This window comes from Apus apus, chromosome 18 (genome assembly GCF_020740795.1).
Source record: "Apus apus isolate bApuApu2 chromosome 18, bApuApu2.pri.cur, whole genome shotgun sequence".
NCBI lineage: Eukaryota > Metazoa > Chordata > Aves > Apodiformes > Apodidae > Apus > Apus apus.
Genome location: NC_067299.1, coordinates 7,710,568 through 7,724,897, shown reverse-complemented (window position 1 = coordinate 7,724,897; position 14,330 = coordinate 7,710,568). Strand labels below are relative to the sequence as shown.

Sequence of the window (14,330 nt, the reverse complement as noted above, 5' to 3'; positions counted from 1 at the left end):
CTGCAGGATTCCGACTGGGAGTACTGGCAGGTGAGGCCAGCACCACTTCAAGCCCTTTGTGTGATCACAGCTCAGAAAAACCTGCCCCGATGTGCCCAGTGCCACAGCAATGGGGTTAAACCCCCAGCAACCAGCACCAGGAGAGGAAGGAAAACTGCTCAGTGTGAGGGGCTGGCAGGGCTGAGGTGTGCAGAGACCTTGAGGGCTCGTTAATCTTGCAAACACTTCTTCTTGATTAATGTTAAACCCACTCCCACGCCAAGTGGATCAATACCCCAGCATTTTGTTTGGAGTAACATATCAAAGCCACAGAATTCTTCTTACCCCGGGATGTGGCATCCTGGTCCCACCTCAGTGGGTCACATCACTGCCACAGTCACACATCCAGCCCCGAGACAGGGTTTGGTGACATGTCCCAGGCCAGCAAATGTCCCCAGGGCTTGTGGTCATTTTAGGATCTTGCTGGGGACTCCATCTGGGGGTTGATCCAGTCAGGTAAAGGGCTTTCAAGACACACCCCCTAATTTTCTTTTAAATGGGTTGCATTTCAAAATGGATTTCTTGAGCAGTAAATTATAATTTAGTGCTTGTTATTATATTCATTAAGAGCTGACTTGTGCTGTAGCATGACACCAAATACTAATTATTAGCAATTAAGGTGGAAAAGGGGAGGAATATTCTGAATTGCAGAAGTAGGAATAGTAACAGCCTGGGAGGAGTAAGTGAGGCAAAACAGCTGGGAATTTTCTTTCTGCAGGGGAATGAGGTGATAAAATCCCCAGAAATGGGTGGATGGGAGCCAGGGCTGCTTGGGTAGAGGGGACAAAAATAATCCCAGTGCACCAAGCAGAGGGGTCACAGGGGCTGGAACCATTGGGTCCAAAGTGCCCAGTTTTGGGGCATCACTACCTGGCAGGATCCATAGAAGGAAATCTGCTCCAAAGGCTCCATCTTCCATCGATGTTATTCCTCTAGTTCATTTGCTGCCTTTTTTTTTTTCCTTCAGGCTGGAATCAAGTCTCCTGCCATGGCTTCTACCAGAGGAGGGGAAGATGTTTCTGCTGGGTCTGATGTTAGGTGCCAGTCTGTGTCCTTCCTAGCTGCAGGGCTGGATGCTGGTGAGCAGTTCCTGCCTAGACTTCGGGCACAGTCCAGCTACAAAAGGGTGGTGGGTTTAAAGCAAAAGTCTGAGTCTTTAATTCCAGCCAAGCTGGAGCTGAACCAACCTCTGAATCACATCTTTTGGTAGCAGGTTTGGCCCTGGGAGCCACGACTGCCACTTAAAGCTGGGATGGATGAGGGGCAGGATGGGTGGCCAGGGAAGCACCCAGAGCCAGGACAAGGGATGTGGTTTTTCCTGTGCCCGGGGAAGGGGGAGTCATTAGCCCTCAGAAGACACAGCCCCCAAGTGGAAGCAGCTCCTGTTACAAACTACACCCTTCCTGGTTATCCCTGCTGCCCTGCACCAGGCTGTGCAGCTGCCTCCAAGGCTTCCCTCCAGCAGAGGCTGGTTAATCACTCTCACTCTTTCCTATTGTTTAATTAAGGGGAAAAAAAAAATAATCTTACATATCAAAGTGATCCCTTTGTTGCCAAACATGCCCAGATTTTTTCTTTTCTTCTCCTTGAATAGGAAAAAGCCATTTACAGTGTTCTCTTCTAAAGCAATTCCGGGGAGGCCCAGCAAACATGGCCAGGAGCCATCAGCAACCAAGCCCTGATTGAGTTTCTTTGCTCGAGTAAATCAAAGTTTCCCCACTAATTGAGCTGAATGCCCTTTTTCTCTGCCCTGTTTATTTTAAATCCAGGGCTGGGGTGCAGGGGGAGCAGCTCCAGGGCAGCTCTCTGGGAGTCCCACCAAGGTGCTTGGTGCTTTCACTCCCATCTGATTTTAGGGTGTGTGAGGTTACTCTAGCTGGGGTAACTCCAGCACCCATCTGCTCCCTCCCTCCTTGCCCATCCATCTCTTGGTGTTTTGGCAGAGGAGGTTTCTCAGGGCTGTGTGGGGAATGGGGATGCTCTTGCTTATTCTGGGCCAACCAAAATACCTGTGAAAGAAAATGTTTTTGGCATAACAGGGTGGGGCCTTTTTGTCATTGTAATGGGATGGTGTTGAATAAGCATCTCCTCCTGGCCCTGTTGGTCCCTTCAGCCTTGCTGCAGGGTGGGGATGGGGACAAGGATGGGGACAGCAGCCCTTAGCCACCCTGGGATTGCCACTGAGGGCAGTGCTGGGTCAACAGTTACACTTTGAGGATCTTAAAAGTCTTTTCCAACCAAAGCAATTCCCTAATTCTATGATTCTGTGAGGGAGGGAGCTGACCTGCTGCCAGCCTGAGGTGAAGCAATTAAAGTGTGTGGCTGCCACAAGCATTTCCTGCCTGTAATTAAAGCTTTTAATGAGGAGGCATATGGTAACCTCCCTCCAGCCCAAGGCTGGCACTGTGCCATGTTTGGGTTTATTAATGATTGCTAATTACACCTTCATTCAGCATGTATGTCAAGGAGGGCTGCATGGCCTGGCCTGAGCACTCCAACTGGCTCTGACTGCTGCCAAAACAATGCTCTATTTGTCTTTTTTTTCCCCTTGCATTGGGAACTGGATCCCCAGGCATTTGCAGGGCATTCTGAGGACACCCCCACCCTGGGGCACAGTGCTGGCTCCTTCCCCACTGCCTGGAGGCTGCAGATCCAGATCCAGCTGCACGTCCTCCCCACAGCCAGACAGGACTTCTTACTCCCTGGGGTGAGTTTTCCTGACCAGCTGATGCTCCTGGTAGCCACACTGGGGCTCCAAGCCTTTCCTCATCCCAATGGCATATCTGGCTGCTGGGATGTGCCCTGCCCTGAGGAGCCTCAGGGCACCTCTCTGGCCCAAGACTGTTTTTTATCCTGGTGAGAAATCCAGTGGTTTTGTTGCCCTCAGACCTCAGCTCTGCTGCTGGGGTGTTTGTTGGGCCAAGCACTGACACCAGGGCTGTTCTCCCCCTGCAAAAAGCTCTTGGGGATCTTTTACAGCAGCAGGGGGAAGTTTTTATTAAGTACCTGGTTCTCAGCCTTTGGATCTTCCAGCTCTGTGCAACCATTTAGAGAAAATGAGTGTTAAGATCAACCCAAGAGGGTCTCCTCTTCCTTGACAAGGCAGGCCCAGGTCCTGCTCGGTGCTGTCCCGCCCTGTGCCTGTGCTCCTGTCACCAATGGGACATGGGATGAGGGCTAGGGTGGCTGGAGAAGCCAGCAAGGATGGAGCCAGGCCATGTCCAGGTGCTCACCAGCCTCTGAACCTCCAGGGGACACACAAACATGTGAGCAGGATTCAGGGCTGGGAATGTCCCATCAGAACCTGTGGCTGAAGGGTGAGCTGGTGAGGCTGGAGGAAAATCCTGGAGGACATCATGCTGTGTGAGTGACTGAGATCGAATGGGAGGATTGCACAAGCTCCTGGAACTCCCCTAGCAGTTGGGGATTCAGCTTGGAGCACAGTGGGGCAATCTGAAGGTTGGACTCTTGATCTTCAAGGTCTTTTCCAAGCAGAACGATGCTGTGGTGGCAGCAGCTGCTCAAGGAGTGTTTGCAAAGTATTGGTGTCTCCTGCATCGTTCTCCAGAGCATCAGGAAATGGTTTATTTCAAAATATTTCATTATGGTGACTTGAATGACAGGAGCACATGTGACAGGATGTCATTCTGGGGAGCAGGGAGGCAGGGGTGTTCACAGAAGGGGTGACAGGATGTCATTCTGGGGAGCAAGGAGCCAGGGGTGTTCACAGAAGGGTGCAGGACGGAGCCCAGCAACCCCAACAATGTCTTTTGGGTGTCCTGCACCAGGAGGGGTGAATTACCAGTTTTTTCACCATTTTATTGAAAATGTTGCATTTCATCTTAAAAACCCAGCATTATTCCCTCTCATAAAACAATTGATCCTCGTTATGCTGCTACCACAGATGTTACTGAAAGGTGCTGCATCTCCTGGCAAGGCTCTTTATGACTCTTTGGGCAGGATTATATGTGGCAAAACCTTCCCTGTGTATCCCACTGCCTCTGCAGTTAAAGGCTTTTGTTCTTAAAATTGATTTTATGAACAAAAATGGAGAGTAGAAATTAGGTTCCAGGATGTAAATAGCAGTGGAATTTAGGTAGCCACTATCTCCAGAGGGGGTCACAGCAAAGTTCCTGTTTTTCTTCACAGACAGAGGCTTGTGCAGCCTGGGCTGGTGGGAGGTGTCCCTGCCCATGCAGGGAAGTTGGAACCTGATGATCTTTTGAGGTCCCTCCCAACCTTCACCATTCTATGATCTGCTCTTTTCCATAAGTCATTTATTGCAACTAAATGCTTTTGTCACCAGCCCACCAGGATTTCATGTCCCGTTGCAGAGGAGCCTGAACAGAGAGTTCAGTGTAAGGGATCTCCTCCTGAGAACCTCAATGCCTGGTTCATGTGTTCATATCAATGGTTGATCCATCCACTAAAAAGCCCAACCCTTTTTTTCAGAAATAAACACCAGAAAAGCTCTCAGTCTACAGGAGAAGTCAGGTCACCCTGTCACCCACCAGTGCCCACACCCCATCCCACAGTGCTGCGACCCTGAACCAGCTGGGTGCTGAAATGCTTCTTTCTCACACAAAGTACCAAAGGTTTTGGGGACTTCAGGGACTAAATCATGACCTTATGAGCTGTTAGACAGGGCTGTGCCCAGAGGGATGGGCTGCAGCCCAGTGTTTCATCCCCCTTTGTCCAGTTCCTGCTCGCAGCTCTTCTCCCATGAAACCCCTCACAGGCTCTCAGGGTTCACCTTCTCACCTTTGTTCCTTGGCAGGTTTTTCAAATGCTTTTCTTTACAATTTAGCATGAAATGAGACACTATCTACATATCTGCCTTCAGCTGACAGACTAGAAGATGCCTGGTTTCTGCAACAAGACTGACATTAATGGTATAACTGAAGACACTTCTTCAGCAAGATGACCCACAGCAGACACTGTCTTAATCGTGACATTTTCCTCTTCAGACTCCAAGAAGATGTGATGACCTTTAAGTCACCCAGTTGTTTTCCAAACAAGCAACTGCCTTTTTACCCAATTCCCTATTTTTCCCTCCCCTGAACTCCAGCCTCCACATGCACTCATGTCCACCACAGAAGCTGAGAGCTCAACATCACAAATCAAAGGATTTCAGGAGTGGCCACCAAACCTCACAACTCTCCAGCCACACCAAGGCCACGTGTGTTTAAAGACAGAGGTTTTACCAAGCTGGTTCTGCAGGAAAGCTTCAAAACTCAGAGCTGCAAGGTTTATTTTCTACTTTTAATACTTCTTTTTTTTTTTTTTTTAATTGCAGTAACTTCTGAATTATTCACGAGTCTAATGTCTTCCCAACATCTGTGCCAGGAAAGGAGGAATTAGGATCCACAGCTCCTGATACATCTGGGCAGGAGATTCAAAACCTGCCAAAGGAAAACTTGCACAGACTGCAGCAAATTTTGAAGCAAGTACAGAGAGAACAAGCTTAATTAAGTGACTTCAAAGAGCTCCAGCAGATCAGTCAGTCTTAACAACATTTGTACAGGAAAATCTCACGAAACATGAACAAAACAAACTTCTCTATTTAGTAGGAAAAAAAGACTGGGCAACAAAAATAAACCCAAACAATATAAGCTAGAAAGCAACATAATGTTCAAAGTCCAAGGTCAGGAAGGTACATTCCAACCCAAAATCATTTCTCCGTCAGCAGTTCCACAGTTCCATTTCCCAAGCTCTCTCCCCTTCCTCCCTCGGGAGGTGCTAAGCGGCTGCAAACTGACACAGTTCCACAGTTTCTAGTCTAGATCCTGGCAGGGTTAGTGAAGGAAGGGACGTGGGGAGGCACTTCTGGAAAGATAAGCCCTTATCACGTTAAGCAAGGCGTCTAAATTGTTTTTCTTACCTTTTCAGCTTTTCTGTTGCAACGACTGATCGTGCCTCTTTATTTTTTCGCTTTTCTTTTCAACATCTTTCAGCACAGCTTGCAGCTTCTTCGAGTTCTGCGTCAGGAATGCAAAGCTCTCTTTGAAGTTGCCAGTCCCGTGCTCCCTACAGATACTCTCCAGCCCATCAAACCATTGCAGCATCTTCTCCAGCTCAGCCCGAACCACCTTCTGTTCCTCCAGCTCCGCTCGCAGCGCCTGCCCAGCGGAGGCCTCCGCCCTGTACTGCTGCTGCAGCTGCTGGATCTCATCCTGAAGCGCCTGGAACTGCTCCTTGCTGTAGGGATACTGCTCGTGGGCCTTGTCCTCGGGGAGGAGCACGTTCTTCGGGATGTTCAACACCAGCTGCAAAAGCACTTCTTCCATTTTACTGAAGAGCTTGTCGAAGTGCTCTTTCATGAAGAGAAGAAACTTCTCTGTGCTTTTCCGGACTTGGAAAGGGCTGATCTTCGAGCCGGGAAACCCGTCCAGCTTCTTCAGGATCACCCTCTCCACCACCAGCATCGTTTCGAAGAGGTAGTCCTGGAAGGCGATGTAGACGCGCAGCATGCAGGTCTGGGGGGTGAAGCCGAAGAATTGCGCCTCGTAGGCCATGGGATCGACTGCCATGGCGGCGGGGAGCGGCGGGAGAGGCCCAGGCCCGGCGGGCAGGCCCGGGGGGCAGGCCCGGTGAGGCAGGCCCGGGGGGCAGGCCCAGCCGAGGGCGGGTCGGTGAGCCCGGAGCTGAGGGGAGGCAGCTCCCAGCGCTTCCCCGGCCTCCCTGGCGCTTCCCCGGCCTCCCTGGCGCTTCCCCGGCCTCCCTGGCGCCTCCCCGAGGCACCGCGGCCGCCTCTCCCGCCCCAGGCCCCGCTCCCGCCGCCGCCGCCGCTTCCCGCCTCCTTCGAACTCCCCTCAGGACGGGGCCGCGCCGGCGGCAGCCAATCAGCGCCCGCCAGCTGCCGGCGCCGCCCAATCACCGAGCGCCGCGGCCTTCAGGGGGCGGGCAAAGCGGAGGCGGCCAAGGCGCTCAGCCAATGAGGGAGCGGGGCGGGGCGGGGCGGAAGGGGGGGGTGCGGCGGAAGCGGAAGCGGCGCGCGGGGCGGTAAGATGGCGTACCAGACGTTCCGGCAGGAGTACCTGCAGGTGCCGCCGGTGACGCGGGCCTACACCACGGCCTGCGTCCTCACCACCGCCGCCGTGGTGAGTCCGGCCGCCGCGGGGCCCGGCCCCGGGGGTGGGAGCGGCTCCGCGGGGCCCCCGGCCGGTTGCGGGAGGATGCGGGGAGGGTGCCCGGGATGGGTTGTTGGAGCCGTGTCGGTGGGTGAGGAGAGGAGTGCGCCTTGGGAGCCGCGAAACGGGTGGCTTGGGGCACCCCCTCGCCGCTGGGCTGGGCCCGGGGCCGTCAGGGGAATGTCCCGTCCCTGGCAGTGTTGAAGGGCAGGTTGGATGGGGCTTGGAGCAGCCTGGGCTGGTGGGAGGTGTCCCTGCCCATGCAGGGGGGTTGGAACTGAATGATCTTTAAGGTCCCTTCCAACCCAAACGGTTCTGTGATCCCCCTGAGAGCAGCACTTCCACTGTCAGCCTGGTTTGAGGCCTGGAAAGGAGCAAAGCACCAGTAACAGTAACAACGTGAGGGGGCTGGAGAAGCTGCTGGGTCTCACTTTTCTTAGAAAGCTCCATCTGGCAGCTGAGAGCTCACTGGGCTCCTTGGTGCAGAGAAAGGGAGCGACGTGTCTGGGTGCCTGTAGCTTTATCTGGGTGTACTGACCCCACCAACTGTTCTTTTCTTTTTCAGCAATTAGAACTCATCACACCCTTCCAGCTGTATTTCAACCCTGAATTAATATTTAAGCACTTTCAAGTAAGTGTCTTCTGACCTGTGGGAGGTTGGAGAAGGCCCCTGTTGAGGTGCTCGTCTTCTCAGAGTGGAGCGTTGCAAAGTGGCTGTGACTCTGAGGATTGAGGTTCTGTTTTAAAAAAAGCCAGGAAGCTGGAGTGCTGGTCACTGCCTCTCAGCAAAGTTCTCAGAGTTGTTGACTGAGGGAGTTGTCAGTTGTGTTGTTTCTTTTCTGCTTAGACAACAACCATAACCTGTCACGTTTCAAGTCCTTCTCTTTGTCTCCTTTCCAGGTCTGGCGGTTAATCACAAACTACTTATTCTTTGGACCAGTTGGCTTCAATTTTTTATTTAACATGATCTTTTTGTATCCTTTGTCAAGTTTGTTTCCTTCCCCTGAGCTCCAGAGTTCAGGCACGTGGCTGGATGTGGTTCATGGGCAAAGGTTTCAGTTCTGCTCCACCATGAAGTTCCCAGGAGCTGAGCAAGGCCACCCTCACTGGCGCCATGAGTGGACATCAACAGGATTTCCTTCATGAGTTGTCAGGAATGTTACCCCTTTTTTCTTCTTGTTTTTCTTTTTTTTTGGGGGGGTGTTAAGACTCTGTTGAACAAGCCTTGACCCTTCAGGTTTGGTTTTGACCCACAGGAGAAAATTCCAATTCGCTTTTTCCTCCTGGGCCACCTTCTCTGCTGAGGAACCTAGAAAGAGCCAACCCAGGAAGCAAACTGATACAAACCTTACCTCTCAGCTGATGTAGAATCCAAGTACTTTCTGCTGGGATCTCTCTTTAAACTCATTTCCAGCCCCATTTTCCTGACCTGTGGCTCCAGGTACCGGTACTGCCGGATGCTCGAGGAGGGCTCCTTCCGGGGCAGGACGGCAGATTTTGTGTTTATGTTCCTTTTTGGAGGACTTCTCATGACTGTATCCTTTTTGCTTTAGTCCAAACTGCTTTAGAGAAGCTTCAAGATCCATCAGGTGACTGCTGAAATCGTGATCATAGGATGGGTTGGAAGGGACCTTGAAAGGGCAGGAATTGGTTGGGAGCTGCTGCTGAGTTCCTTGCAGTTTGGATGTGACATGGCAGCCACTCCTGTCCACCTGCAAATGCTCCTTGGCCTGAAACTCACTCCTGGAAGGAGAATCTCAATCTGTTTTGCAGCTCAGATTTTGTTTGCTCTTAGGATTAGCCTAATATCCACCCAAGCTGAATTCATAGAATCCCAGACTGGTTTGGGTTGGAAGGACCTTAAAGATCATCTAGTTCCAACCCCCCTGCATGGGCAGGGACACCTCCCACCAGCCCAGGCTGCTCCAAGCCCCATCCAACCTGCCCTTCAACACTGCCAGGGATGGGGCAGCCACAGCTTCCCTGGGCAACCTGTTCCAGGGTCTCACCCCCCTCACAGTGAAGAATTTCCTCCTAATGTCCAACCTCAGTCTCCCCTCTTCCATCTTTAAACCATCACCCCTGGTCCTGTCACCCCACACCCTTGTACAAAGTTACCTTTTCCTTAATGTTACCTTTCTCTTAACTTTTAGATGATAATACAATTAGTTTGTAGCATGAGGAGTAACAGTGTGTGTTGAAGGAGTTCTGAATACCTCAGTTCCTGATACTCTGCTGATCTTTCAGGCTTTTCAGTGCTTGAGAGGATCATGGAAATGAGATTAACAGATAAGAAGGGACTTCCCAAGTGTGTAATCATGCTCAGGCTGTCTAAGAGAAATGCTGCTCTTTGAGTGTTTTCATGCTAAATTGTGCTTTCAAGGGACCCTGGATCTTGCAGTAGGTGTTGAATGTGATCAGCAGAAGCATCATGGAATCATAGAATGGTTTAGGTTGGAAGGGATTTTAAAGATCCAATAGCAGGGACACCTCCCACCAGACCAGGCTGCACAAGCACATTTGATTTACTTGAACCTGGGAAAGCAGAGATAGGAATTGGATGGACAACGGGAGGATTGCAGGTCAGCCTGTCACCTTCATGCTTGACCTCCCCTCAAATACCTAGTGAGCTGTCTTCTTTAACTGCCTCCCCCAGCTCTTTGGCCTGTTTGTCAACCTGGTGTTCCTGGGCCAGGCCTTCACCATCATGCTGGTTTATGTCTGGAGCCGCAGGAATCCCTACGTCAGGATGAACTTCTTTGGGCTCCTCATCTTCCAAGCCCCATTCCTACCCTGGGTATTGATGGGCTTTTCACTGCTTTTGGGGAACTCCATCATCGTGGATCTCCTGGGTGAGCCATTGCAAGAGTCAACGTGTGCAGGAATCACCAAATGGGGGAGAAACCCAAGGGCTAAAAATGCCTTTTATTTGATATTAGTTTGTCTATGACATTGACACCAGGCTTTTCAGACTGCTCAACGTTGTAGCTTGGTTTGTGCTGGAACAAGGGTGGAAAGAGCTTCTGATGCTTTGGCTTTTTATTGCTTGTGATCAGCCCAGGTACATAATCAGATTGTGTGCATCAGACTGTTGAAGTAAAATAGCTTATATAAGTGTTTTTATCCACCCTAATAAGGCCACAACATCAGTATTTTTAGCAATGTCAGGCACTTTTCCTTCTATCAGTGTCTTGTAGAGTAAGTTCAGCCTTTCTCCTGATGTCTTTGTGCTTCATTTGGTTTGATGTTTCAGTATCTCATCTTGTATTTTGTGTGAATGAATCAATGTGTGTTGTTTTGGGTTTTGGTTTTTTTTCCTGAAAACTCTAGTGAAGCATTTGCAAGTCATAAAGGAGAAGTCTTGAAAATCACCATTTTACTTTATTTCCTAGGCATTGCTGTTGGGCATATATATTTTTTCTTGGAGGATGTCTTTCCTAACCAGCCTGGTGGTGGAAGGCTCCTGAGAACACCCTCTGTCCTGTGAGTATTGGTGTCTGATTTGGAACAAATGTAGAAAAAGTGCTCGTGGGGAAAAACTGTTGATAGTTCAGTCACCTCTGGTAAAATGGGCAGCTGGAGATGAATGTGGTGTGTCTGTACTTGCTCTTCTCTTTCATTCATTGCCAAACCAGGGAGGAGTTTGACACAGATGTCTAAGTGGGACCTGGCTGCTTCAGGAAGAGAGCTGAAGGGCTGTGGTGACCTTTCCTTGCTTTGGTGACACTTGTTAGTCTTTGCAAAGTGAGTTGGTGGCACCAAAGATTCAGGTCTGAGTCCTGCTGTGTATGTGCAGAGTGACTGAGGCATTTAATATAATATCTCTAATCTATTTTTCATCTGTAAATCATCCTCCTTGCACAACTTTGGCAGAAGACTTGAGTGTTCATAGCACTGAGCTGGCCTGTCACAGTGAGGAGAAGTAATCCCTTTAGCTCTTCTAACAACTGTCTTGTCAGACACACTTTACTTGTAAGACTCTTTTATTTGCATGCAGCTTGTGGTATTTTTGTTTGTTTCAAAGAATCTACTGCATTTTTGTTTCTGGATAAAGCAATGACAGAGAGAGAACCTCTAAAACTAGTTCTGAGAATGGCAAAATAACCTACAAGGTTAAGCATGGTTTTTGTAATCAGCTGGGAACCCAAGCCTCTGATGTTCCAAATGGAGACTGCAGTGTGGATGCAAAGTCTGCCTGTCAGTTCTTTTATATCCTGTCAGATTGGGGTGTCTTTTTGACTCTTTGTCCCTGTCTCAAAGTCTGAAGAGCTTTTCAATATCGCACTCATGTTTTGCTCTCTTACGCTGTCCTGGGAGAGCACCCCAACTGTGTGAAATCCTGCCTTACCCTGGGGGTGGGATCTTGACTTTCAGCTGAACCTTGTCAGTCTCAGTTGATTTAGGCACATAATTCTAGACTTTCCTCCAGGTGGCTCCTGATTGGAAAGCACGTGGCTTGGAAGGATGGTTTGGGTTGGAAGGGACCTCAAAGATCACCCAGTTCCAACCCCCCTGCATGGGCAGGGACACCTCCCACCAGCCCAGGCTGCTCCAAGCCCCATCCAACCTGCCCTTCAACACTGCCAGGGATGGGGCAGCCACAGCTTCCCTGGGCAACCTGGGCCAGGGTCTCACCACCCTCACACTCAGGAATTTCCTCCTCATGTCCAACCTAAATCGCCCTCTTCCAGTTTTCATCCATCCCCCCTTGTCCTCTCCCTCCCTGCCCTTGTCCCAAGCCCCTCCCCAGCTTTCCTGGAGCCCCTCCAGGCTCTGGAAGGTGCTCTAAGGTCTCCCTGGAGCCTTCTCTTCTCCAGGCTGAACACCCCAACTCCCTCAGCCTGTCTTCCCATTTCTGGGCAGATGCAGGTGCAGGATTTGAGCCTGTCTTGCTCTTCTTGTAACACATGAATTCTGAAGGGGGGGAAAAAAAATTAAAATAATAAAACCTATGATCTGTTTTCCAGGAAAGCAATATTTGACACACCAGATGAGGATCCAAATTACAATCCCTTGCCAGAAGAAAGACCAGGAGGGTTTGCCTGGGGAGAAGGTCAACGCCTTGGAGGCTAATGAGTGTCTGTGCCTAAATCCAGCAACCACTGGGAGAGACTGACCTGAATAAAGTTCCACAACTGGGGACTCTCTCATTCCCCATGGCAGAAAGGACACTTTTTATTTTTGGATGGCTCTATCATTTTGAATACAAGCACTTTATGAAATGGCCATCTAATCCAAGACACTTCCAGGTTACCAGTGTCTTTCCCAAGCTGGGAACTGATTGTGCTGGTGATGAAAAATACTAATCCAGTGGAGCCAAAAACCATAAAACTGGAAACCATTTCCTGTCAACTTGGGTTAACAGGGCCATGAATACTTGTTTAAAAGTGATTTCTAAAGCTTTTTTTTTTTCAAGTTATTTGATACAGGAAACTATATGGGAAACTTTACAGGGCAAAACCCCAACTTTTTGGGTTTTAACTCATTTTTTATTCTTGGATCAAACAGCTACAAGATGGTGGAAAGTCTTAAGTCCCTATTTCAATGGTGAAAGGATTTTTTTAATCTGAGATGTTCCTGTCTCCAGTCTTGTTTGAACTGTAAGAAGTGCAGCATAATGCAGACTGGGTTTCTGGAATGTGCCTCTGTGTGAATGTCTTTGCAGGCTGAGACTACATTTTGATGGGTTTTTTTCCCCCAAAAAAAACCTGTGTGTGCAGATGAGCAGGTTTGGATCTGACTGGTGTGTTCAAATAGGTACTTGTACAAAACCCACCCCCACACGTGCCCACTTCCAGCAGCCATTTAATGAGCACTAGGGAGGAAAACCCACCTGGAGTCAGAACAGCTCAAAGATCTCAGCTGAGGAGTTGAATAAAATGTCTTGTGGATCCTTTTATTGTTAATCCTTTGTATAACTTTGTAGTCTCGAGGCAGCTGGTGAAAAAGCAGTTGGAAAAAAAAAACAAGCCTTGGAAAAGATGGTGTTAACACACAAGCTTTTCCCACCAGGACTGCTAAAGAAACAGGGTTGGCTCTTCAAGATTTTAAATTCCTGGTCTGTGTGTTAAGTTGGTTATGGGAATGTTATGTATGAAGTTTGTTATGACCTGTCCAGCACAGGTCAGTGACATTCAGCTTGTCAGTTGTGTTAATTATGTTGATTAATCAGTATCTAGACAAGGAGCCACACCAGAGCATGGTTCAGATTGTTGTCTTCAATCTCTGAAGATGCTGTGGGCTGTCCTGGTGGCTCTTGATTGATTATATCCTAATAGATAAAAGCAGATGTTGTTGAAACTGCATCTTCCTCATCAGTCTGGGCAGGCAGACTCATCCTTGAGGGACACGAGATCATCCCAGATTTTGCTGTTCCTGAACTGACTGGATTTTTAACTTGTTTGTGGTCTCGGAGATGAATGTGTTGGGCTCTCATGGGGTAGTTAGTGCTTTGTCCACAAGCAGCATATGAGATTCTGATAAACAAAATTGGTGAGTCCATTTGTATCTGCAATTTATCTGTTAAAGCTTATGAAGCTTAAGAGGGAATTATTTTTTTTCCCCAAGCAGATTTTAACTCTTAGGTAGGAGTGCTAAAAATGTTCTGGGAAATGTTACTTCTGGGTGGCTTTGGAGACAGGCAGTTGGTCAAAGCCCTCTTTTATTTCGGTGTTTTAGAGCCTCTTGGCAGTTTGCTGATGGGATGTCAGGGAGCAGGGATGGAGCTGCCTGTAAACCCCAAGCCCAGGGGTGAGGGGGGTGACCCTTCCTTGTCACTAGGCCACGCAGGGAGGAGGCAGCTCATCCCTCCCGAGCTGCTTTCCTGGCGCTCTGAGGGACTGTGCACGATTGCACTCCTTGCTTTCAGCAGGTGATGCCCTCGGCTCCGCGTCCTGAGGGGCCGGCTGGTGTTCCTTGTAGCCCAGGACAGGCCGGCCGGCAGCCTCACGGCCTCACCCGGCCCTCCTGCCCCGGCACCCACCGTGGGGCAGCCGGTCCCACGGCCGCCCGGGGGGCGAGGCAGCGTCCCCTGGGACTCCTCGTGCTGACGCGGGTCTCGGAACTTGCCTCCCTGAGGCACCTTCTGCCCTTCCGTGCCGAGCTCCGCACTCGCTGGGTTTCCCTGCAGGCGGGGAGGCTTTTGCCGCCGTCCCGGTGTCC

The 14,330-nt window shown here is 50.0% G+C and overlaps 3 protein-coding genes across 12 annotated transcripts in view; 2 read left to right on the top strand and 1 right to left on the bottom strand.

Moving 5' to 3' along the window:
• The window catches only part of CAMKK1 (calcium/calmodulin dependent protein kinase kinase 1), a 100,898-nt gene extending 99,780 nt beyond the window's left edge, over window positions 1–1,118 (top strand). For all 9 annotated transcript variants that reach the window (XM_051635759.1, XM_051635769.1, XM_051635758.1 and 6 more), the window contains one exon: window positions 1,007–1,118. In XM_051635759.1, the coding sequence (XP_051491719.1) occupies window positions 1,007–1,100 (94 nt within the window). In that variant the 3' untranslated portion in view covers window positions 1,101–1,118. The remainder of the gene's footprint in view (window positions 1–1,006) is intronic.
• A 2,719-nt stretch (window positions 1,119–3,837) lies between these two features.
• MIS12 (MIS12 kinetochore complex component) lies at window positions 3,838–6,840 on the bottom strand. Of its 2 annotated transcripts, none has more exons than XM_051635789.1 (2): window positions 5,921–6,840; window positions 3,838–5,441 (listed from the first exon to the last, which is right to left on the bottom strand). In XM_051635789.1, the coding sequence occupies exon 1, from the start codon at window positions 6,567–6,569 to the stop codon at window positions 5,925–5,927; it is 645 nt and encodes a 214-aa protein (XP_051491749.1). In that variant the 5' UTR covers window positions 6,570–6,840; the 3' UTR covers window positions 3,838–5,441; window positions 5,921–5,924. The 2 variants fall into 2 exon arrangements, with proteins under 2 accessions (XP_051491749.1, XP_051491750.1); XM_051635790.1 differs by having other exon boundaries at window positions 5,252–6,716; window positions 6,757–6,840.
• A 193-nt stretch (window positions 6,841–7,033) lies between these two features.
• On the top strand, window positions 7,034–13,075 carry DERL2 (derlin 2). Its single transcript, XM_051635785.1, has 7 exons — window positions 7,034–7,139; window positions 7,735–7,800; window positions 8,070–8,143; window positions 8,611–8,704; window positions 9,826–10,021; window positions 10,562–10,652; window positions 12,137–13,075. The coding sequence occupies exons 1-7, from the start codon at window positions 7,047–7,049 to the stop codon at window positions 12,240–12,242; spliced, it is 720 nt and encodes a 239-aa protein (XP_051491745.1). The 5' UTR covers window positions 7,034–7,046; the 3' UTR covers window positions 12,243–13,075.
• The last annotated feature ends 1,255 nt before the right edge of the window (window positions 13,076–14,330 follow it).